The sequence below is a fragment of the Mauremys reevesii genome, unplaced genomic scaffold (genome assembly GCF_016161935.1).
Source record: "Mauremys reevesii isolate NIE-2019 unplaced genomic scaffold, ASM1616193v1 Contig30, whole genome shotgun sequence".
NCBI classification, from domain to species: Eukaryota; Metazoa; Chordata; order Testudines; family Geoemydidae; genus Mauremys; species Mauremys reevesii.
Window position 1 is genome coordinate 281,932 of NW_024100841.1, and position 23,586 is coordinate 305,517.

Sequence of the window (23,586 nt, forward strand, 5' to 3'; positions counted from 1 at the left end):
GAATGAAGGGCCCGTAGAGCCAAGTTTCTGAGAACCTGCTGGATCATAGGACTGGAAGGGACCTCGAGAGGTCATCTAGTCCCGTCCCCTGCACTCATGGCAGGACCACGAGCGCATGAAGTTGAGACCGGGTTGCAAGCTGAAGCAAGACCAATTCTGTCTGTCTGGAAATAAGGGGCAGATTTAAACTTCCCCTGGGATGTGGTAAATTCTCCATCCCTTGGAGACTTTACATCTGGAATGGGCATCTCTTTCTGAAGGATCAGATCTCGTTTGCCCCCACATGACCAGACTAGATGCTGGGGTCCCTGGTGTGATTCCCCCCTGCCCTGGGCTATGCAGGAGCTCAGATCAGATTATTAGAATGGTCCTTTCAGGTCTTAATGTCTCATTGTTAATCTTCTCCCTTCAGAGACACTGTATTGCTCGGATGTATCCAACAGCCCCAGAGGCAGCAAACTGGAGAGCAAGACATGAGCCCCAGGCACTGTGGGTCCCAACTCTAGCACTAGAACTTGACTGCAGAGGGACAGGGCCAAAGGGGACAGGGACTCACAGACCCTCAGGAAATTCCAGCTTCAGCCTATAAATCCGAATGAGAATTTTTCAGGGGTTGAGTTTAATGGATTCCCCCTCTCCCACTGGAAAACAGACAAACACACAAACTCCTTACCCCAGGAGACAGAGAGTGGCTCTAACAGGCTTTCATGCTCCACGTGACATGAATAATGGGCTTTGATCTTGGGATTAATCTCCATTGTCACCCAGGTCTGGTAGGTCCCGTCCCCACTGGGTAGGATGCCTTCAGAATAGGTCTCCTGCTGTCTGCTTTCCCCATTTTTCAGCCAGGTAACGGTGATGTCCCGGGGGTAGAACCCACTGACCTTACAGGAGAGGGTGGTGAGGCCGTCATGAGATGACCTGTCACTCACTCTAGCTGTTGGGCGCACTGGGAAAAAGAAGAAATTGAAGTTAGTTGTTTTCAAGCTCTAATCCAGGCAGCCTTTGCTGGAGCTTTGCAGCATGAAATTCCGAGACCCCGGCAGTGGGAGAGGATGAGAGTCCATGAGATGGAATGTTAGAGGATTTCTGTGCCAAATTCACAGCATCAGCAACAGTGAATCCTAAATCCAGGTCCCTGACCTGGACTCTGCTCTCAGCCACAGTGACACAAGTACCTTGAAAGGCTTCACTAAGCTCCAGATACAGGTGTCAATCACATGCTAGGTTTGGGCCCATCTCCTTTCAGTCCCTGGCCAGGGAGCAAAAAATGGACTGGATAAACTGACCATTTAGAGATGGAAAGGGTCCAATTAACAAAAAGTGACACACAGAGCTAAACTGCCCCTCAAACTAGCTAATATTATTTGGCTAATTTCTTGTAGATTGTTACCAAATCTATTTACCCAATATTATGGATTTCAAAAGGATTTACCCTTATGTTGAAAAATCAGTTTCCCAGCCCCTTGGCACCAAAATACACATTACACTGCTGTGTACGGCATTTTCTTCTTGGCATTTGTAAAGATGGCAAAGGTCAAGATAATGTTCTGCTGAGATTTGAGAGAGAAATAAGCAACTAGTATGTTGCAAAAAACTGGGTACAAATTTCAAGTAACCTTGAACAGCAAGCGCAAACTGTTTGGGAAGGGAAAAATTAGGGTGTGTAATGATGCTAACTAATTTGGGAAATTTGTGTCCATGGTAACAAGGTACATACATGGGTAATAGTGAGTTAACATTTTGAAGCAGACTGCGCTGCAACTGTCCTCCTGAGTCGGAGTGTTAAAGCATTTAACCTCTTCCCCTTCTATGTTTGTGCTGATTAATCTTTAACTAAAAAGCTTTGGTAATAAATCTGAGTGTGATTATCTGATGTCTTCTTAATAAAAGAATCAAGGAATAAGTAAGAAAGTGTTGCAGCAAAGGTAGGTCTTGAGGGGGGAAACTTTAAGGACAAGGGGAGCCTTCTTCCAGATTAGTGTGTGGAGGGCAATACATAGATGACTGTGAGAGAAGTTTGGACAAAGACACGACAAGAACAAAATATCATCATTGGTGGGACATGGGCCGGGGTTAACACAACAAATATGATGGTACAGAAAGTGAATGAGGAAGAATTACATGACGAATGAAGGTGGTGTCCATAGAAGTGGTGGCACTTCCATAATTAAGCAAAATGCAATATGCAAATGCAAAACTAAGCTCTAAAATGCACATGCATAGGCAGATTACCTTGATAACTACTGTGTCACACCAGGGGAAGAGGCAGAATTTGCTCTGCAAATTTGGGTTCATTTGGTCAGCTTCTCTACAGTGAACTGCTTTTAACATTTTCAATTTCTTATCTTGTTTTCCAGCAGAGCTGGGGGGGGGGGGGGGGGGATGAGGGTGTTTACCCACCCATCCCTGGTGCACGGTTAGCTGAACGGACCCTTACCTCCCTGCTCCATTTTGGAACTAGGATTGGGGAATGGAGGTGTAACTAGTAGTAACCTCCTGGGTGGGGCTTGTCCCCCGCCTTACCTTTCCTCTGCAGAGTCTCCTTCCCGTACTCTAGAGAACTCCTTAGCCAGGGAATACATTCCTCCTCCAGGTAATGTTTCCATCGCTGGTTGTCAAATACTTCAGCATCCCATCTCCTTTTGGTGATCTGAGCCCCAATATCTGCTGCTACCCAAGACATGGTCTCCTTATCGAAGGTAAGAAAGTCTCGTTCGTTATATGAATCCTGGTAAAACCCCCAAGTGGTGTTGTCTTCCTGGAGATCACAGCCAAGTATCATCTGGATAATGTGAAAGTCTGAAACACAGCTGAGGGTCAGCAGCAGCCTCTCTATGAGAATCTCATCAAGACCCCACCGCAGGTAGCCCAGTGGGTCCTCCCCTTGCTACTGGACCCTCCCTCCCCTGAGAAATGGGGTTCACACTTATGCTGTTGGGTCCTACACCTTCCCAGTTCCTTTAAGGAGGGAACAGTAATAATAATAGGGTTCAGATTTTTCTTGATGTGATAGCTATAGATGTCTTCACCAAGTAGTTGAAGAATCAACAAGAGGGGATGCCATTTTAGATTTGGTTTTGGTGAGAAGTCAGGACCTCATAGAAGAAATAGTTGTTAGGGCCAACCATGGTTCGAGTGATCATGAGCTAATTCAGTTCAAACTAGATGGAAGGATAAACAAAAATAGATCTGGGACTAGGGTTTGTTGATTTCAAAAGGGCTAACTTTAAAGAATTAAGGAAATTAGTTAGGGAAGTGGATTGGACTGAAGAACGTGTCGATGTAAAGGTGGAGGATGCCTGGAATTACTTCAAGTCAAAGTTGGAGAAACTATCAGAAGCCTGCATCCCAAGAAAGGGGACAAAAATCATAGGCAGGAGTTATAGACCAAGCTGGATGAGCAAGCATCTCAGAGAGATGATTAAGAAAAAGCAGAAAGCATACAAGGGTTGGAAGATGGGAAGGATTAGCAAGGAAAGCTACCTTATTGAGGTCAGATCATGCAGGGATAAAGTGAGAAAGGCCAAAAGCCATGTAGAGTTGGACCTTGCAAAGGGAATTAAAACCCATAGTAAAAGGTTCTATAGCCATATAAATAAGAAGAAAACAAAGACAGAAGAAGTGGGACCGCTAAACACTGAGGATGGAATGGAGGTTAAGGATAATCCAGGCATGGCCCAATATCTAAACAAATACTTTGCCTCAGTCTTTAATGAGGCTAATGACGAATTTAAGGATAATGGTAGGATGACAAATGGGAATGAGGCTATGGAGGTAGATATTACCACATCCGAGGTAGAAGCAAAAATTGAACATCTTAATGGGACAAAAATCGGGGGGGCCAGATAATCTTCATCCAAGAATATTAAAGGAACTGGCACAGGAAATTGCAAGCCCATTAGCAAGAATTTTTAATGAATCAGTAAACTCAGGGGCACTGTACGACTGGAGTATTGCTAACATAGTACCTATTTTTAAGAAAGGGAAAATAAGTGATCCGAGTAACTATAGGCCTGTTAGTTTGACATGTGTAGGATGTAAGGTCTTTGAAAAATTTTTGAAGGAGAAAGTAGTTAAGGACATTGAGGTCAATGGTAATTGGGAAAAACATGGTTTTACAACAGGTAGATCACGCCAAACCAACCTGATATCCTTCTCAAGAAGGAAACAGATTTTTTAGACAAAGGAAACGCAGTGGATCTAATTTATCTCTATTTCAGTAAGGGATCTGACACGGTTCCACATGGGGAATTATTAATTAATTTGGAAAAGATGGGGATCAATATGAAAACTGAAAGGTGGATAAGGAACTGGTTAAAGGGGAGACTACAACAGGTCGTACTGAAAGGTGAACTGTCAGGCTGGAAGGAGGTTACTAGTGGAGTTCCTATGGGGTCAGTTTGGGGATCAATCTAATTTAATCTTTTTATTACTGATCTTGGCACAAAAAGTGTGGGAATGTGCTAATAAAGTTTGCGGATGACACAAAGCTGGGAGGTATTGCTAACACAGAGAATATCTTACAGGAAGATCTGGATGACCTTGTAAACTGGAGTAATAGTAATAGGATGAAATTTAATAGTGAAAAGTGCAAGGTCATGCATTTAGATTAATAACAAGAATTTTAGTCATAAATTGGGGACACATCAGCTAGAAGTAACGGAGGAGGAGAAGGACCTCAGAGTATTGGTTGATCAAAGCTAATACGGTCTTGGGATGCATCAGGCGAGTTATTGCCAGTAGAGATGAGGAGGTGTTAGTACCGTTATACAAAGCACTGCTGAGAGCTCATCTGCAATACTGTGTGCAGTTCTGGTCTCCCATGTTTAAGAAGGATGAATTCAAACTGGAACAGGTTCAGAGATGGGCTACTAGGATGATCCGAGGAATGGAAAACCTGTCTTATGAAAGGAGACTCAAAGAGCTTGGCTTGTTTAGCCTAACCAAAAGAAGGTTGAGGGGGGATATGATTGCTCTTTATAAATATATCAGAGGGATAAATATTAGGGAGGGAGAGGAATTATTTAAGCTTAGTACCAATGTGGACACAAGAACAAATGGATATAAACTGGACACTAGGAAGTTTAGACTTGAAATTAGACGAAGGTTTCTAACCATCAGAGGAGTGAAGTTCTGGAACAGCCTTCCAAGGGGAGTAGTGGGAGCAAACGACATATCTGGCTTTAAGACTAAGCTTGATAAATTTATGGAGGGGATGGTATGATGGGATAGCCTAATTTTGGCAATTGATCTTTGATTATCAGCAGGTAAATATGCCCAGTCGCCTGTGATGGGATGTTAGATGGGTTGGGATCTGAGTTACTACAGAGAATTCTTTCCTGGGTGCTGGCTGGTGAGTCTTGCTCACATGCTCAGGGTTTAACTGATCGCCATATTTGGGGTCGGGAAGGAATTTTCCTCCAGGGCAGATTGGCAGAGGCCCTGGAGGTTTTTCGCCTTCCTCTGCAGCATGGGGCACGGGTCACGGGTCACTTGCTGGAGGATTCTCTGCAGCTTGAGGTCTTCAAACCGCAATTTGGGGACTTCAGTAACTCAGACATAGGCTAGGGGTTTGTTCCAGGAGTGGGTGGGTGAGATTCTGTGGCCTGCATTGTGCAGGAGGTCAGACTAGATGATCATAATGGTCCCTTCTGACCTTAAAGTCTATGAGTAACCCAAACCCGCAGGGGGCGCCCTCTACATCTGTGGGGTCTTTGTACACTAAAGACCCCCCCACACTGCAGAGAGTTCACAACCTTCTAGGAGTACCTCATTGCTACTTGTTCTTGTATGCTCCCTGAAGGGGGTGCAGGGCGGCACGACCCTAAAGGGAGCACTCTGGATACTGCAGGGGTCTGTCCCCTCCAGCTCTCTTCTGCTCTCTGAGGATCCCACTTCTGGTAGTCAGGGTCATTTTAGAGAAGAGAGGGAGTGCAGAGGGTCTGTATGCCACTCTCTCCTGCTCTGGTTGTATTAATTTTGCAGGGTCCTAAAAGGTCACTTGATCCCCCACCTCCTCCATTCACAGAACCCCCATGTCCCTGTGGGGAGGGGGTACAGTCTGTCCCCCACACTATCCTCTGCTCTGGTTTAAATGACCTCAGGCTCATTTAAAGGCTCACTCTGTTTCCCTGCTCCATCTTCCCCGTGCCCTCAACTCAATCTAGGAACAGCAAAGAACCAACTTTGGATGCTTGGCCTCTTTTTCACATGGCCACTGTCTCAAGGTGATTCTCTGAAAGGATCAGGCCATTGACGGACCACAGTTCAGCTGGCTGCCATTTTCCTCCAGCCAGGCTAACTGTCACAACAACGGCCCCCATCTCACACACAACCAAGAGCAGATTCAGTTAATATAGCCATCCCTGGGCTGACAGGAGGCAGGGAGGGGGATGGGGACAGGAAAGAGAATTCAGAGGAGAGGGAGGGATGCTGTGGTGAACAGAGAACACTGTGGGGATCACGAGGAAGATTGAAATGTGTGGGGAACGGATCAGACCTCTAGCTTGGCAAACGGGGCAGAATATGGGGGCACAAAAATAACCCACACAGGGTCCCAAATATTTTCACCCCTTCCCCATCCTGCATTAGATACATTGAGGTAAATGCCTAGATTTTCAGCAATCACTAGTGATTTTGGGTGCCCAACTGAGACTTTTTAAAGGGCCCTGATCAGAAAGTGGGAGCACCTGCCTGTGAATATCAGACACCCAAAATATCACTAATCACTTCTGGAAAAATGTAGGCCAAGGGATTAAAATACAATTTGTTGTCACAGCCATAGGTGAGAGCCAAGCCCACTAAGCTGTGTCCCTGAGCTATGCCACAGGTTTGGCCAAAAACCAGTTATTAACCTCCCTGTAACGGTTGTTCTTAGAGATGTGTTGCACACATCCATTCCATGCTAGGTGTGCGTGCCCCGCACACAGTTGCCAGAAATTTTTCCATCAATGATACCCCTCATGCTGGCTCTAACATCCTCCGGTGCAGTGCTCTCATGTCACGATATAAGGGGACCAGTCGACCCCGCGGGCAAGAAGGAACAGAGAAGGTGCAACTCCAACAGAGGGGTAGGACAGTGGCTCGTGGAATGGACGTGTGCAACCCGTCTCAAAGAACAACAGTTACAGAAAGGTTAGTAACCATTTTTTCTTCAACTGCTTGCATACGTCCGTTCCATGTTCAGTGATTCCCAAGCAGTACCGTAAGAGGTGGGCTCTGAGTTCATGGACATATAGATTACAACACTGCCCAACCAAACCCAGTGTCATTTCTAGCTTGCTAGGTGATGGCGTAGTTGGAAGAAAAAGTATGTACTGGTGCCCAAGTCACAGCTCTGCAAATGTCCCTGGATCGGGCCTGGGCCATGAACACCACTGAGGAAGCTTGTGCTCTCACAGAATGAGCTGTCAGGAAGGCAGGTGGTGGGACAACTGCCTGCTCGTAGCACATGTGAATGCACAATGTGATCCAGGATGGAATTCTCTGAGCCTTTCATCCTATCAGCTACTGCTACAAAGAGCAGCGTGGATCTACAGATAGACTTTCTATACAGTCCTTTCTATATAGAACACTAGGACACACTGCCTAACATCCAGAGTGTGGAGATGTCATTCCTCCCTATTCTTCTGTGGCTTCAGGAAGAAAATGGGCAGGAAAATAGCCTGATTACTATGAAACTGAGAGACTACCTTTGGGAGGAACACGAGGTGGGGGCGACATTGTGCTTTGTCTTTAAAGAACACTGTATATGGAGGTTTTGACATAAGAGCTCTAATCCCCGAGACCCTCCTGACTGAGGTAACTGCTACCAGAAAGGCGACCTTCCAGGAAAGGTACAACAGAGGGCACAATGCCAATGGCTCAAAGGGAGGCCCCGTGAGCTCTGACAGGACAAGATGTAAGTCCTCCAGGGGGATGGGTTCCCAGATTTGCGGGTAGAGCCTTTCAAAGCCCTTGAGGAAGTGATTGGACATTTCACGTGAAAAAACTGATCGACCACCCAACAGAGGGTAGAATGCGGAGATCGCGGCTGTGTGTGCCTGAACAGATGAAATCGCTTCATCTGAGAGATGACTCAGTGGGTGAGAGGCAGCGGTGCCGGAACAGGGGGACCAAGGGGCCATGGCCCTGCCACTTCAGCAGCAGGTGGGGCGCGGCGCGTGGAGCCTCAGGAGAAGAGGTGGAGTGGGTGGGGGCACCAGAGGAAGAGGCGGAGTCAGTTTCAGCACCAGTGGCTCCCCACTCATAGGGAGGTTAGACTGGATAGACCAGATGGAGAAACGCTTCCACTTGGCCAGGTAAGTAGCTCTGGGGTAGATGGTTCCCTACTGCCTAGCAAGACCTAGCAAACCTGCTCCAAACAGGCCAGTTCTGCAGGTTTAACCATGGAGCTGTCAGGCAGACAGAGCATTTGGCCGTGATCTTGGAAGATCAGGTCCGGAAGGAGAGGGAACGGCGTTGGAGTTGCTACTGACAGGTCTAGAAATAAGCCAAACTAGTGGTGATGTGGCCAGGCTGAGGCTATGAGAATAACCTTCGCCCTTGACCTTCAGCAAGACCTTCTGCACAAAAGGAATGGAGAGAAAGGCGCAGAACACATGTTTTCTCCAAGGGAGTAAGAAGGCATCTGGGAGCAAGCCTGGGTTGCAGTCACACAGACAGCAGAACTGCTGACACTTCCTGTTCTGTCTGGTTGTGAACTGGTCTACGAGGGGAGCACCCCACCACTGGAAAATGGTCCTTGCTATGTCGGGGCATAGGGACCATTCGCGGTGAGAAGAGCTGATCTGCCAGCTTGTTCTGGGCTCCTGAAAGGTGAGAAGCTTCAAGGTGGATCAAGTGCTTTATGCAGAGCTCCCACAAGCAAATGGCCTCCTGACACAGGGGGATAAGAGCGGGACGCACCCTGCCTTTTGATGTAAAATATGGCTGCCATATTGTCTCTAAGACCTCGCACCATCTTGCTTGCAATGTGGGGTAACAACACCTGACGTGCTAGGCTGAGCGCTCTGATGTTTATCTGTAGCAAGAGTTCCTGCTGGGACCACTGACCTTGTGTCCTGAGGTGCCTGAGATGGGCCCCCAACCGAGCTTGGATACATCTAACATTATGGATACCGAGGGTTGGGGCCTGACGAAGGGAACGGCCAAGCCTACCAACCAGGGATCTGTCCACTAGTCGAGGGAGGCAAGGACTGGGACAGGCACTGTGAGCACCGAGTCCAAATGATGGCTGTTTGGCTGGTACACTGAGGCCGGCCAAGCATGAAGGGGTCTGTGGTGCAGCCTCGCATATCACACCACATATATACAGGAGGCCATGTGACCCAACAGCCTGAGTGGGCCTTGACCTCTGACGACAGTGACTGGAAGTGGGCTTCTGGGAGGAACGCCCTGGCCTGAGTAGAATCGAGCACCACTCTGATAAACTCTAGCCTCTGAGCCGGGAGGAGTGTTGACTTCTGCTCCTTTATCAGCAGACTCAGTGCTCGAAAGGTTGCTTGGACGAGGTGACGCTGGCTTTCACCTGGGACTTGGACTGGCCCTTGACCAGCCAGTCATTGAGGTACGGATACACCTGCAACCCTCACCTTCTCAGGAAGGCTGCCACGACTGCCATGCATTACATAAAGACCCATTTGGCTGCTGACAGGCTGAATGGGAGGAAGGTAAATTGGAAATGAGCCTGGTTCACAATGATCACGAGAAACCTTCTGTGGCCTCGGAAAATGGAGATGTGGAAATAGGCATCTTTCAAACCGAGGGTGGCATACCAGACCCCTGCATCCAGGGAAGGAATGATGGAGGCCAGGGAGACCATGCGGAACTTCAACCTTTTGGAGGTAACAGTTGAGGCGTTGCAGATCTAGAATGGGTCAGAGATGCCCTTTGGGATTAGGAAATAACAGGAGTAAAACCCTTTCCCTCTTAAGTTCCGAGGCACTTCCTCCATGGCTCCTACCCGGAGAAGACTTTGCACCTTCTGGGCTAAAAGTTGCTCATGAGAAGGGTCCCTGAAGAGGGACAGGATTGGGGGGTAGGAGGGAGGCGTGGAAACAAAGTGAAGCGTATAACCCTCCTCCACCGTACTCAGCATCCAATGGTCTGTGGTGAAAAGGGACCTGCTGAGCTGAAGCGGGAGAGATGGTCCAAAAACAAAAGGGGGGCAAGATCCACTACGGGAACTGGTGTAATGCCCTCGGGTGCCCCATCAATAGTTATCCTTGGAGCCCCGAGTATCCATGAGGGCCAGGCAGTGAGGCTGATGGGGTGGCTGTCTATGCCTATAACTTCTGTTCTGCTTTTTGAACAGGTCCTGACAAGGCGGGAAGCGGGCAGGCTGTTGGGGTTTGAAATGTTTCCTTTAAGGCAATGGGGCAGAGAGATTCAAGGACTTGAGGGTGGCCCTGGAGGCCTTCAGGCTGTGCAGTTTGGCGTCTGTTTGCTCTGAGAAGAGCCAAGTCCCTTCAAATGGAAGGTCTTGAAGAGACTGCTGGACCTCTGCCTGTAGGCCAGAGGACTGAAGCCAGGAGACCGTTTGCACAGCCACTGCTGATGCCATAGCCCCGGTGTGACAGATTTATGTTACCAATCAACCTGAGGTGTTAGGTGATCAGGTTGAGGCTGCAGGATTGTTAGGGGAGGAGATGAAGGAGCACGCCAAATGACTAAATTTTAAAGCTTTATTAATAAAATAACATTGGTGAGTGCTAGGTGCTCCCCACGTTACTTTGGGGAAAAAGAAAGCGTTAGTGCGCGCGCCCTAACCCACTTTCATACTTACACTCGCACAGCCCAAGGCTGGCCAAGCCTGGGTGCAATGTAAGAAGAAGAGGGGGAAGGGTGGACAAGAGTTCTGTCCTGTGCACAGCCCGTCCAGGGTCTGCTGTTGATCTCCGACTTGCTTTGGCTTTTGGGAGGATTTTTAAGCCCTGGGTTTTTTGAGAGGTGTTTTGTTTAGGGACCTTTATCCCCAGTGCTCTTTGTACCAGTCCAAACCGGCTTTTTGCGGCGTCCTTAGCTTTCCCAAAACACACCGGCTTCAGGGACGCAAGACTGTTTCCCCCCCCGCCCCCCACTAGCTGACCTTCGCCGTCTTACTAGTTTTTGCAGTCCCTGTAGTTCTTGTTCAGCTTAATTTTCCTTTTTCACAGCAGGTCGGGGTTGGAATTCAGGCTCCCACCTTTTTTGGCGTCAGAGAGTTTGCTTGGGTGCATTGGCCTTGTGCGGCTGGAGTCAGCTTTTTATCTGTGCACCTAGCTGGAGTGTTGAGTTAACCTGTTTCTTTCTCCCTTCCTCCCCCTTCGGCCTCTCGCAACCTGCAAACGAATCTTTCGCTCCACATTCACATCTTCAACCCCTCCCAAAATCCTTTCCCCATGTATATGCCTATATAGGCGTCAGCGATATACAATGCTGGTGCCTACTCAGGGGACCCCATGGGGGGGGCAATTCTACTGTGATTGGGACATTTTTATGGGGTTATTTTACTGTGACACCAGCCACCACATCCGCTGTCCAAGGGGAGTAGTGGGGGCAAAAGACATATCTGGCTTTAAGACTAAGCTTGATAAGTTTATGGAAGGGATGGTATGATGGGAATAGCCTAATTTTGGCAATTAATTTTGGCAATTGATCTTTGATTATCAACAGGTAAGTATGCCCAGTGGTCTGTGATGGGATGGGATCTGAGTTACTACAGAGAATTCTTTCCTGGGTGCTGGCGGGTGAGTCTTGCCCACATGCTCAGGGTTTAACTGATCACCATATTTGGGGTCGGGAAGGAATTTTCCTCCAGGGCAGATTGGCAGAGGCCCTGGAGGTTTTTCGCCTTCCTCTGCAGTGTGGGGCATGGGTCACTTGTGGGAAGATTCTCTGCAGCTTGAGGTCTTCAAACCACAATTTGAAGACTTCAATAACTCAGACATTGGTTAGAGGTTTGTTACAGGAGTGGGTGGGTGAGATTCTGTGGCCTGCATTGTGCAGGAGGTCAGACTAGATGATCACAATGGTCCCTTCTGACCTTAAAGTCTATGAGTCAAGAGTGGCTTGTAGGGAAGCCCTGGCCACCGCCTTCCCTTCTTCCACCAGAGCAACAATCTCCTGCCTGGATTCTTGGGGAATCAAGTCTAAATTTCAACATGAAGTGAAAGTCATATCAGCACAGCAGTGCCTGTTGGAGATGTGGCGCTATAGACTATTGGTAGAATTCATTTTCCTACAAAAATGGTCTTGCTTTTTTGAGTCTTCTGACTTAGGGCTTGCCCCTTACAACCCTGGCCTTTCCCTCTCATTGGCTGCCAAGGCCACCAAGGATCCAGGAGGGGGATGGGAACATAAGCACTCCTACCCTTTGGTGGAGACATAGTACACCGGACCCTCACTAGAACACGGGATTTGAGATCCATGCGCGGTACTGCGTTAACGCAGGGACCGCGTTAAAATGAATTGCAATTAAAATAATTAAATTTGGGATCCATGGCCGCGACCACGTTATATGCGAATTTGCGCTATATAGACATGCATTCTAGCGAGGGTCCGGTGTACTTTCTTTCTGCCTTCTTTGATGCGGGGAGCAGTGAGGAAAGGGTCTGCCACAGGGTTTTAACTGGACCTATGATGGCCTCATTGAGAGGCAGAGCTATCTCTGATGGGGCCACCACAGCCCAGATGTTGACCAGTCTGTTGGAGGAGTTTTTAACTACCTCCACTTTCAGACCTAAGTTCGAGGCCACCTTCTTCCATAACTCCTGGTGAGTCTTGAAGTGTCCTGGGGCGTCAAAACACCTATCCCTGCCTCTTCTGGCGAGGAGGAGACAGCCTGCACCAGCATGGGATCTTCATCCTCTCCTTCTGCACCAACCAGATCCCGTAGCTCCAGGTTCTGAGAGTCGGCACCTGGCTCGGTATTGTAGTCCAGGTCAGCTGCTGTTCGGTGTGACAAAGCAATCCTTCTCTCAGACACCACTGAGTAGGAGTGCGTAGATGGGGGGCCAGGCAACAGAAAACCCCAGGGGTTCCAAAAAGACCATTGTATCTGCAAGGGTCATTGCCCACTGGGCCAGGCACTCGGAGGAACCCCCACCCCGGGATCCACCATTGCATAGGGCTGATTGGTGGGGTACTGGTACCAGTCCCTCAGCTGGGTGCAAGAGTCAAACTCCAACTTGGGTGAGGAGTCATCTTGTGGGGACGAGGGGGGTGTGGTACTCGTCAGCTCCAAGGGACGGTGCTGAGGATCTGGGGATCGGTGCTGAGATGGGGAAGCCTGATTCAGCATAAGCAGAGAGCAAGGGGCCTGGTACGAAATGGGAGCTCGGTGCAACATGCTCCCTTCTGCTTGCCCGCAATGCTGGCACCAACTTATGTACTGCCAGCAATGGTGGTAACGAACATGCCAGCAAGTCCCTGGCCACCACAAACACCTCCGGGATGGATGGCACCACAACCCTGCTGGTGCCTCACTGCCCCTCTTGTGCTGGCAGCTGGTTGGGTACTGGACTCAGAGTCTGTGGACAGGGTGGAGTTGACGGTAACGCCTGCGGAGCAGGGACAGAGAAGTGGACAGATGCTGGTCACATTCCCCTGCACTCTCCATGATTGTCCATTCTTAGAGATAGGAAACCTCTCAGACAATGCTTCTTATGTTTCTTTCTTGGCACTGGTGATGGGGAACGGGGCCAGGAGTCCCGTATGGACTCTCTCTGGAGGAGCTCTTCATACCAACACTGAGGTACATGGTGCCAAGTTTGACTGGCTCAGCTCTGAAGAAGGTTTGAGCACTGATTCCATCAGGAGGGACTTCTGTGACATTGCACTCCATATGTTTTATGGAAATATGCTTATGAATGTGAATATGATGCAACTGGAATATGCTTTATGCAAAAGGTCTCTTGTATGGTGTCATTAGAAAGCTTGTAATCTACTAAGTGTGTTCATCTCATTTGTTTGCATGTATTATTTCTATGTCTGGAGTTAGGAGAATAAGATATAAACTTGTATCACTGATGTAAATATATTAAGTTGAAGCCATTAAGAGTGCTTCAGAGTCAATGAACTGTGAATGGCTCCGTATACCTGCAAGCCTTCCTGTGCACGTGTGGGACAACCAAGGAAGAATGGAGATTAGGGGTCTTACAGTGATGTGACCATGTCACCTGGTAATGAAATCCATCTTAAATCTGGTACTTTTCTATTTAACAGGAGGGGTGGGGACCCAGAGAGACAAAAGATTCCCACCTTGTGCCAAAACTATAAAAGGCGGTGGAGCAGGACAAAAGGGGAAGCCAGTCATGAGAAAACCCCTGCTTACCACCTGAGATTTCTGCTGGATCTAACGAAGACCGTACCAAGGGAAAGGATTGGGCCCAGACTAGGAAGGATTCTAGTCTGTGAAAGAAACTTATTGGAACATCTTTGAGGGTGAGATATTTCCTGTAATCAGTTACTTAACGTATTAGGCTTAGACTTGCGAGTTTGTTTTATTTTGCTTTTGTGACTTACTTTGTTCTGTCTGTCATTACTTGAAACCACTTAAATCCTACTTTCTATACTTAATAAAATCACGTCTGTTTATTAATAAACCCAGAGTAAGTGATTAATACCTGAGGGAGCAGACAGCTTTGCATCTCTCTCTTATCAGTGTTATAGAGTGTGGATAATTAGTGAATTTACCCTGTATAAGCTTTATACAGAGTAAAACGGATGTAGTTGGGGTTCAGGCTCCCAGAAAGGCTGAACACTGGGTGCTGGGAAAGTCCCTGTTAACTGAGAAGCCCTGCGGCTGAGTGAATCTCAGTTTCTGTGACCTGCAGGGGTGTGTGGCCCAACCTCTGGGTCTGTGCTGGAGCTGAGTGGAGCGTCTGGCTCAGCACGACAGGAGTGGAGGGGCGCCCGTTCTGGCAGGAGGGTTGTTCTCAGTGGTATCCCAGCACATCAAGTGACAGTCTTGAGGGGATTCTCTGTGACTGAACCCGTCACAACTTCAGCCTGGCCTCCCTGTCCTTTTTCTTATGTGGACTGAACTGGTGGCAGAGCTGATAGCGATCTGCAATAGGAGTCTCATCCAAGCACTTTAGACAGGAATTAGTTCTCATTGCTGCTGGCTCGCAGCACTGAGACAAGAGGGATTGGGGTGGGGAGGGGTGTGTTACAACAATGGGCTGGGGACACTCCTGGGTTCGGGCCAATGCGACAGGCCAGTACCACTGACATGGGGGAATCAGGGATTGTCACTCGCCAGTCCCCTATCAGGAAGGGCAGAGCAATTACATCAGAGAGACCCTCACCTGCCAGGGACAGTTCAGCAGTGCCAGGCACTGAATGCTTATGGATCATCACTGAGCTAAGTGAGACAGCACAATTGGGGGCCTGGCCAGGTGGCTACAGCCCCACACACTGGGGACTGAGCAGGAAGAATGGCTCTTTTTACATCTATCGATAGTGGGCAGGGGAACCTGCCTGACCCCGGAGGCTCCAACCAGGAGACACATGCTGAGGTTGTGCTGCCAGGAGTAAGGAAGCCCGGAAGTCTCTGCATGTTACAGGGGTGGATTCTCTCACTAACTCTCCAGTCCAAGTCAATGTCAGACTCTCTCTCTGTGGAGTGAAGAGGAATCTGATCTTAGATAAACTCACTTCGGAAGTAAGACAAAGCGAACAATGAAGGAGGCTCACCGGTGAGCAGCTTCTCCCGAGGGCTGGGGTGAATGCAGCACTGCCTGCTCTTGTGACTTTACTGTGTCTCACAATAGCGGGTGGCTTTATTAAATCCCCAGTTCCTGGACTCATGAGATTAGGGGAGAGTCTCAGCTCTCTTTTCTTACAGCAGTAACTTCTAGTCCTTCTAGCAGCAGGGAAAACCCTGGAAATTTGTTCCCCAAAGGCTCAAAACAGAGGGCAAATAAAAATAAACTCCAATATTATCCCCAAAATACTCATGACATTTAAGCCAAACTCAGGATTTTTGGGACCAGACTTGTGATGTCTGAACACTTGGGGCTGTCGATACTGGGATTCCTCAACACTCGGTGTGTGGGAATTGAGACAAGAAGTCTCAGAGCCCTGCTCTACCTATAGGGTCTGACAGCATCACCGTCGTAGCCGGGAGGAAGAAACCCCTCCGTGCAGGAATCCCCGGCTGTGATTCTCTCGCCTGGGTGACCAGGAGGCCGGACTAGCCAGGCCTGATGGGACCTTCTGGCCTATGCACCTCTGCTGCTCTGCCTAGAAAATGACCACAGCATGACAGTACCATTTTGGAGGGTGTCAAAAATGTCTTTCGCATGCCCCCTCCCTCCTGCAGCCCCCACCCCCACACAATCCCTCTGTCTCCCACGTTCACACTGACTCCTGTGAGAAAATGCCCCTGCGGGCCCCTCCGTCCCCTCCCCCAACTCACACTGATACCACCACCCTCCACTCCATCCCTGTGTCCCCATGGCCCTAGGTCGGGCCATGTCCCGCACTCACCCTCGGTCCGGTTGTAAAGCTCACGCAGGGTGTTCAGACTCGCCCTGAACCAGGCCTCCCAGCGCCGTGCCCAAAAGATCTGATGGTCCCAGAACTCCAGACCCTCGTTCTGCGTCATCCACGCTGTGCGGGGCTCCACCCTCTGCTTCTCGCTGCTGTATTCAAAGATGACCTGATCATCCACGTAGCCAACATACCTGTGCCAAGGCAGTCCTGGGCTGGACTGCGACACCACCGTGTGGAATATGCGCCAAGAGTGCAGGCCTGGTGGGAAAGATTGGGGTGGGGAGGTCAGACCGGCCCCAACCCTGCCAGGGAGCCCCTGGCAATACACGAGAGGCAGCCCTGGCCCTCAGGAGCGCTCCTGTGGGAGGGAGACCTGCGGAATGGCCCACAGAACAGCCTGACCAAGGAGAAAGAGGTTGGGGTAGGAGAAGGAGGGCAAGGATGGAGGGGGGGCATGAGGGGGAGATGGGAGGAGGACTGGAGAGTGTGAGGAGCAGGGGAGCAGACGGGGAGAGTGTATTGGGGTACGGGGGCTGAAGGGGAGTATGAAGAACGAAAAGGGGTCCAGGAGGAAGGGCAGAGCTGGATGGGGATATTATGGGGGAGGGTGGAGCAGGAGAAGGGCTGGGGCTGTAGGAGATGCAGGATCTGAAACTGAGACTACAAAGGGGAGGCAGGGGGAATGTGTCCAAGCTGCGGGTGGGAGCCAGGACACTGGCTGTGCACACAATTTACCATAATTTATTAAGAACATAAGAACGGTCACACTGGGTCAGACCAAAGGTCCATCTAGCCCAGTATCCTGTCTTCTAACATTGGCCTATACCCGGTGCCCCAGATGCAATGAACAGAACAGGGAATCATCAAGTGATCCATCCTCTGTCGCCCACTCCCAGCTTCTGGCAAACAGAGGCTCGGGACACCATCCCTGCCCATCCTGGCTAATAGCCATTTGATGGACCTGTCCTCCATGGACTTATCTAGTTCTTTTTTGAACCCTGTTATCAGCTTGGCCTTCACAACATCCTCTGGCAAGGAGTTCCACAGGCTGATTGTGCACTGTGTGAAGAAATACTTCCCTTTGTTTTAAACCTGCTAACGGCATTTTGGGCTGTATAACTAGGGGCATTGCCAGCGAATCGAGGGATGTGATCATTCCCCTTTATTCGGCATTGGTGAGGCCTCATCTGGAGTACTGTGTCCAGTTTTGGGCCCCACACTACAAGAAGGTGTGGAAAAATTGGAAAGAGTCCAGCGGAGGGCAACAAAAATGATTGGGGGCTGGAGCACATGACCTATGAGGAGAGACTGAGGGAACTGGGATTGTTTAGTCTGCAGAAGAGAAGAATGAGGGGGGATTTGATAGCAGCCTTCAACTACCTGAAGGGGGTTCCAAAGAGGATGGAGCTCGGCTGTTCTCAAGGGTGGCAGATGACAGAACAAGGAGCAATAGTCTCAAGTTGCAGTGGGGGAGGTCTAGGTTGGATATTAGGAAAAACTATTTCACTAGGAGGGTGGTGAGGCACTGGAATGGGTTCCCTAGGGAGGTGGTGGAATCTCCATCCTTAGAGGTTTTTAAGGCCTGGCTTGACAAAGCCCTGGCTGGGATGATTTAGTTGGTGTTGGTCCTGCTTTGAGCAGGAGATTGGACTAGATACTTCCTGAGGTCCCTTCCAACCCTGATATTCTATGATTCTATGACTCTGTAGGGTCAGGCTGCACTGGGGCCTAACCCTGTTTAGGTCAAACCAAGCCTGTTACTGAGGTGACACAAGGACACCAAGTCACCTTAAACCACTTCAAACAAACCCCAAACCCACCCTGCAGCCTCACCCAGCTCAGTACGGGCTGCTGAGCTCCCCAGGGTCTGACCTGCAGCCTCATGGGGAACAAGGAAGATTCAAGTCCACATTAGGAAAAGCAGGATGTGCCTTCCCCTCTCCTCACCCCATCCTACTGGGATCTGGAAGCTCTTTATCCAGCAGTTAAAGAAGATCCTAACAGCACAAAGGAAGCAACTGTTCTCTGCTCTGCAATGGGAGCTCACACCCAAACTAAGACCTGCTTAATGTACATATCCAGGGACTCAAACTCTCCCTTTCCCCTGGGGCGCCAACACACCGCCAGAGACAGAGAGGGGGTTCACATCCCCTGCCTAGGATGACACCTCTAAAGATGTGCTTCTGCTACAGATATAACCCATTGCCACTGCTGACTGTGGGTGGAACTAGACTGGTGCTGACACAATTTAGCCGTAGGTAGCCAAGGAGAAGCCACACTCAGGAGATCATAGAATCTCAGGGTTGGGAGGGACCTCAGGAGGTCATTTAGTCCAACCCCTGTTCAAAGCAGGACCAAACCCAACTAAATCATCCCAGCCAGGGCTTTGTCAAGCCTGACCTTAAAAACCTCTAAGGAAGGAGATTCCACCACCTCCCTAGGGAACCCATTCCAGTTCTTCACCACTCTACTAGTGAAAAAGGTTTTCCTAATATCCAACCTAAACCTCCCCTTCTGCAACTTGAGACCATTACTCCTTGTTCTGTCATCTTCTACCACTGAGAACAGTCTAGATCCATCCTCTTTGGAACCCCTTTCAGGTAGTTGAAAGCAGCTATCAAATCCCCCCTCATTCTTCTCTTCTGCAGGCTAAATAATCCCAGTTCCCTCAGCCTCTCCTCATAAGTCATGTGCTCCAGCCAGGGGCGGCTCTACATATTCAGCCGCCCCAAGCAGTCATGCGCGGGAGACACCCCGGAGCCCCGGGAGCAGCGGACCTCCCGCGGGAATGACTGCGGAGGGTCCGCTGGTCGTGCGGCTTGGCTGGACCTCCCGCAGCTGCGGACAGTTGGCTGGTCCGGCGGCTCCAGTAGAGCTTCCGCAGTCATGCCTGTGGGAGGTCCACTGGAGCCGCGGGAGGAGCGCACCCTCCGCAGTCATGCCTGTGGGAGGTCCGGTCGTCCCGGGGCTCCGGTGGACCTCCCGCAGGCATGACTGCGGCAGGTCCACCAGCCCAGCCTGCCGCCCCTGCCGGCAAATGCCACCCCACGCGCGTGCTTGCCGCGCTGGGGTCTGGAGCCGACCCTGGTTCCAGCCCCCTAATCATTTTTGTTGCCCTCTGCTGGACTCTCTCCAATTTATCCACATCCTTCTTGTAGTGTGGGGCCCAAAACTGGACACAGTCTCCAGATGAGGCCTCACCAGTGCTGAGTAGAGGGGAATGATCACGTCCCTCGATCTGCTGGCAATGCCCCTACTTATACAACCCAAAATGCCATTAGCCTTCTTGGCAACAGCGTGAAGAACGTTCTGGGAGCCATTAAAGGTCAGAGATCCAAGAACCGTTCATTTAACCCTGAGCTAGGAAGGGGGGAGGGTAATTTACTCCCTCCACTAACCATCAGCCTGAGCTCTGCACACAGGAATCGTGTCTGAAATCCCCACCTTGCCCTGAGACGCTGGGAATGAAACAGCCTGGGCAGTTCCTGGAACTAGGGATTTCCCCGCAGCCTGGGAGCCTCACAGGGCTGTATCTAGCTTGTCAGCTAAAGGTGCCAAACCCCCTGGCTAGGGGCGGTGGCATTAGCTGACGGGGTCACAGTTCGGGTCAGGGGCTCTCAGCCCCCCCCACTACACACATTGTCCCAGCAGCGCCCCTGGCAGGACCCCGCCCCTGTCACTATAGCAACGTCACTGTTCGCTCAGTGATGGGGGGGGCGGTGTGATTATCCGCACACCTCTGAACGCAGAGCCCAGAACTGACCCCGACACCCAGCTCCCCTCCCGCACCCCGGCCCGGCTGCCCCGACACCCAGCTCCCCTCCCGCACCCCGGCCCGGCTGCCCCCGACACCCAGCTCCCCTTCCTGCACCCCCGACCCGGCTGCCCCCGACACCCAGCTCCCCTCCCGCACCCCGGCCCGGCTGCCCCCGACACCCAGCTCCCCTCCCGCACCCCGGCCCAGCTGCCCCCGACACCCAGCTCCCCTCCCTGCACCCCGGCCCAGCCGCCCCGACACCCAGCTCCCCTCCCCACACCCCGGCCCGGCTGCCCCCGACACCCAGCTCCCCTCCCGCACCCCGGCCCGGCTGCCCCCGACACCCAGCTCCCCCTCCCTGCACCCCGGCCCAGCCGCCCCCGACACCCAGCTCCCTCCTGCACCCCGGCCCAGCCGCCCCGACACCCAGCTCCTCCTGCACCCCCGGCTCCCCGACACCCAGCTCCCCTCCCGCAACCCCGGCCCAGCCGCCCCGACACCCAGCTCCCCCTCCCGCACCCCGGCCCGGCTGCCCCCGACACCCAGCTCCCCCTCCCGCACCCCCGGCCCGGCTCCCCGACACCCAGCTCCCCTCCCGCACCCCGGCCCGGCTGCCCCCAACACCCAGCTCCCCTCCCCGCACCCCCGGCCCGGCTGCCCCCGACACCCAGCTCCCCTCCCTGCACCCCCGGCCCGGCTGCCCCCGACACCCAGCTCCCCTCCCCGCACCCCGGCCCGGCTGCCCCCGACACCCAGCTCCCCCTCCCGCACCCCGGCCCGGCTCCCGACACCCAGCTCCCTTCCTGCACCCCCGACCCGGCTGCCCCCGACACCCAGCTCCCCTCCCGCACCCCGGCCCGGCTGCCCCCGACACCCAGCTCCCCTCCCCGCACCCCCGGCCCGGCTGCCCCCGACACCCAGCTCCCCTCCTGCACCCCGGCCCGGCTCCCCAACACCCAGCTCCCCCTCCCCGCACCCCGGCCCAGCCGCCCCCGACACCCAGCTCCCCTCCCGCACCCCCGGCCCGGCTGCCCCCGACACCCAGCTCCCCTCCCGCACCCCGGCCCGGCTCCCAGCTCCCCGGCCCGGGGTCTCCTCCCGCACCCCCGTCTGCCCCCGTCACCCAGCGCCCCGGCCCGGCTGCCCCCGACACCCAGCTCCCCGCACCTCCCGGCCCGGCTGCCCCCGGCCCGGGGTCTCCCCGCACTCCCCGGCCCGGCTGCCCCCCCGGCCCGGGGTCTCCCCCCGATACTCACGGGAGTGGCCCCCCCGCAGGGCTACAGCCCCCAGCAGCAGCGCCAGGCCCAGCGCCGCCCCGCAGCGCGGCAGGACTCGGCCCATGGACCCGGCCCGGCCCCGGGAACCTCGCTGCGCTGCCGGCGCCCGAGACCCCGCCACCGGCCGCGGAACCTCTGCGCTGCGGGGATTGGCTGAGCGGGGAACAGCCCACCAATAGCGACGCACGGACCCGCCTGCGTCACCGGTCGCTGGGCAGAACCCGTCTTGGCAGGTTGGGGAAGGCGAAGCGAAGCGAAACTCTGAGCTGGGGGGTTGGGGGGACAGGGTGAGAGTTGGCGCCTCGGAGAAATTGGCCTCGGGGCTTTAATTAACAGAGCAGCGATTAGCTCCGCCCGTCTCCGGCCCCTCTTCTATGCAGTTAGTTGTTACATGCATCTGGGGCTGGAACTGGCTACAGCACCTCCTGGCTGGGAGTGGTTGGCATTGCCTGCTCCAGGCAGGGCCAGGGGAGAAACCCAGCTCCAGATATTGGTGGAGCACAGCCCACAGCCCTGAATATTCCTGGCACTGGGGCACCTGGAGCCCATATAACTTGGTGCCTATGATTAGATGAAGGGGTTACAGTTCAGGTCAGGGGCTTTCGTCACCCACCCACCCCCCACTGTCCCAGCAGCGCCCTAGCACCCTAGTCTGACCTCCCGCAGCCCCCAGGCCTGAAACCTTGCCACGATGCCTTCATGGAGCTCAGTAACTTGCCTGTCAGGCTAGGAACTTTAAGCCCTGTATGAATTTAACTAATTAAGCCCTTCCTCCCACTCTCCCTTTGCCGTGAGTGATACCACCATAATCCCTGGCACTTCTACAGCATCGGCACCCCCAGTCTGTGGCTGGTTAGAGAGGCACAAGAAGAGGAAAGTGATTTGCCAGTGAAGCAGCAACTATAGGGATAGAACCCAGGAGTCCTGGCTCCAGCCCCCTGCTCTAAGCACAGGAGATAACCATGACCTAACCCCTGTATTTTCCTTTATTTTGCATGTCACTGGGCTGTTTACATCATGTCTGGGAACTATTTTTGGTTAGTCTCCTCCTCTTGGGGGGAGAGGAGGTACCAAGGCTCTGGAGCCTGTGAAGTTTGCCCCATGATGCAGTACAGTCGCTGGGGTTTGGATACTGTCCTGGGCCGGTCTCTCCTGGTCTGGGGAGCCAGGCTAATGGGAAACTTCCCCATCTGGGATGCTGTCAGGACTGATTCCCCACTCTGGCACTTCGAGTGTAGAAGGTGGGAGTCCACAAGGACTCTAAAAATTAATACTGGCCACTCCAGCCTTGTATTAAACTCAAGGTTCTTCTTCGAGTGATTGCTCCTATCCATTCCAGTTAGGTGTGCGCGCCGCACGTGCACGGCTCTTCGGAAGATTTTTACCCTAGCAACTCCGGTGGGCCGGCTGGCGCCCCCTGGAGTGGCGCCGCTGTGGTGCCTGTTATATACCCCAGCCGGCCCGTCCGCTCCTCAGTTCCTTCTTACCGCCCGTGACGGCCAGTTGGAACTGTGGAGTGCTCTCTGTCCTCCACAACCCTAGCTCTCGCTACTTTTTCGTGTATATAGTTCGTTTAGTATTTAGTATAGATAGTTTTCTGATAGTTAGTTAGTTAGGTTTTAGGATAAGGTTAAAGGGGGGGGTTCCCCCTCCCTTTCCTCCCCCGGTGCGGGTTCACGCCCAAGGCACCGGGCTTTAAGCCTGCGCATCTTGCCAGCGGCCTATGCCGGTCGGGGATCCGCACGACTCCTGCCTCCGTTGCCTCGGAGAGGGTCACAGGACAGATAAGTGCCCTATCTGTTCCTCTTTTAAACCCCAGACGCGTAAGGAACGGGACATTAGGTTAAAGCAGCTCCTAATGGAGGCGTCGCTCCGGCCCCCGGCACCGTCCGCGCCGGCGCCGAAGGCTTCATCGGTGCAGAGCGCATCGGCGGCCCCGAGCCGCTCCGGCACCGAGGCTCCGCGACCTCAGCCAGCGGCACCGAAGACCCGGCACCGCTCCCTGTCACCATCAAAGAGGCGCAAGCCGGCGAAGGCGGCTGCCAAGTCTGACGCTGAGGGCACAGCAGC

At 52.4% G+C, this 23,586-nt stretch overlaps 1 protein-coding gene across 3 annotated transcripts in view; it reads right to left on the bottom strand.

The window, feature by feature from the left end:
• LOC120393792 (class I histocompatibility antigen, F10 alpha chain-like) overlaps positions 1-21,654 on the bottom strand; it is a 29,289-nt gene extending 7,635 nt beyond the window's left edge. For 2 of the 3 annotated variants that reach the window (XM_039518282.1, XM_039518283.1), the window contains exons 1-4: positions 21,496-21,653; positions 16,477-16,740; positions 2,527-2,802; positions 674-949 (exon numbers count right to left, since the gene is read on the bottom strand). In XM_039518282.1, coding sequence (XP_039374216.1) covers positions 674-949; positions 2,527-2,802; positions 16,477-16,740; positions 21,496-21,580 — 901 coding nt within the window. In that variant the 5' untranslated portion in view covers positions 21,581-21,653. Of the gene's footprint in view, positions 1-673; positions 950-2,526; positions 2,803-16,476; positions 16,741-21,495 lie in introns of all 3 variants that reach the window. The other variant, XR_005592124.1, reaches the window with a different exon arrangement.
• Positions 21,655-23,586: the final 1,932 nt, after the last annotated feature.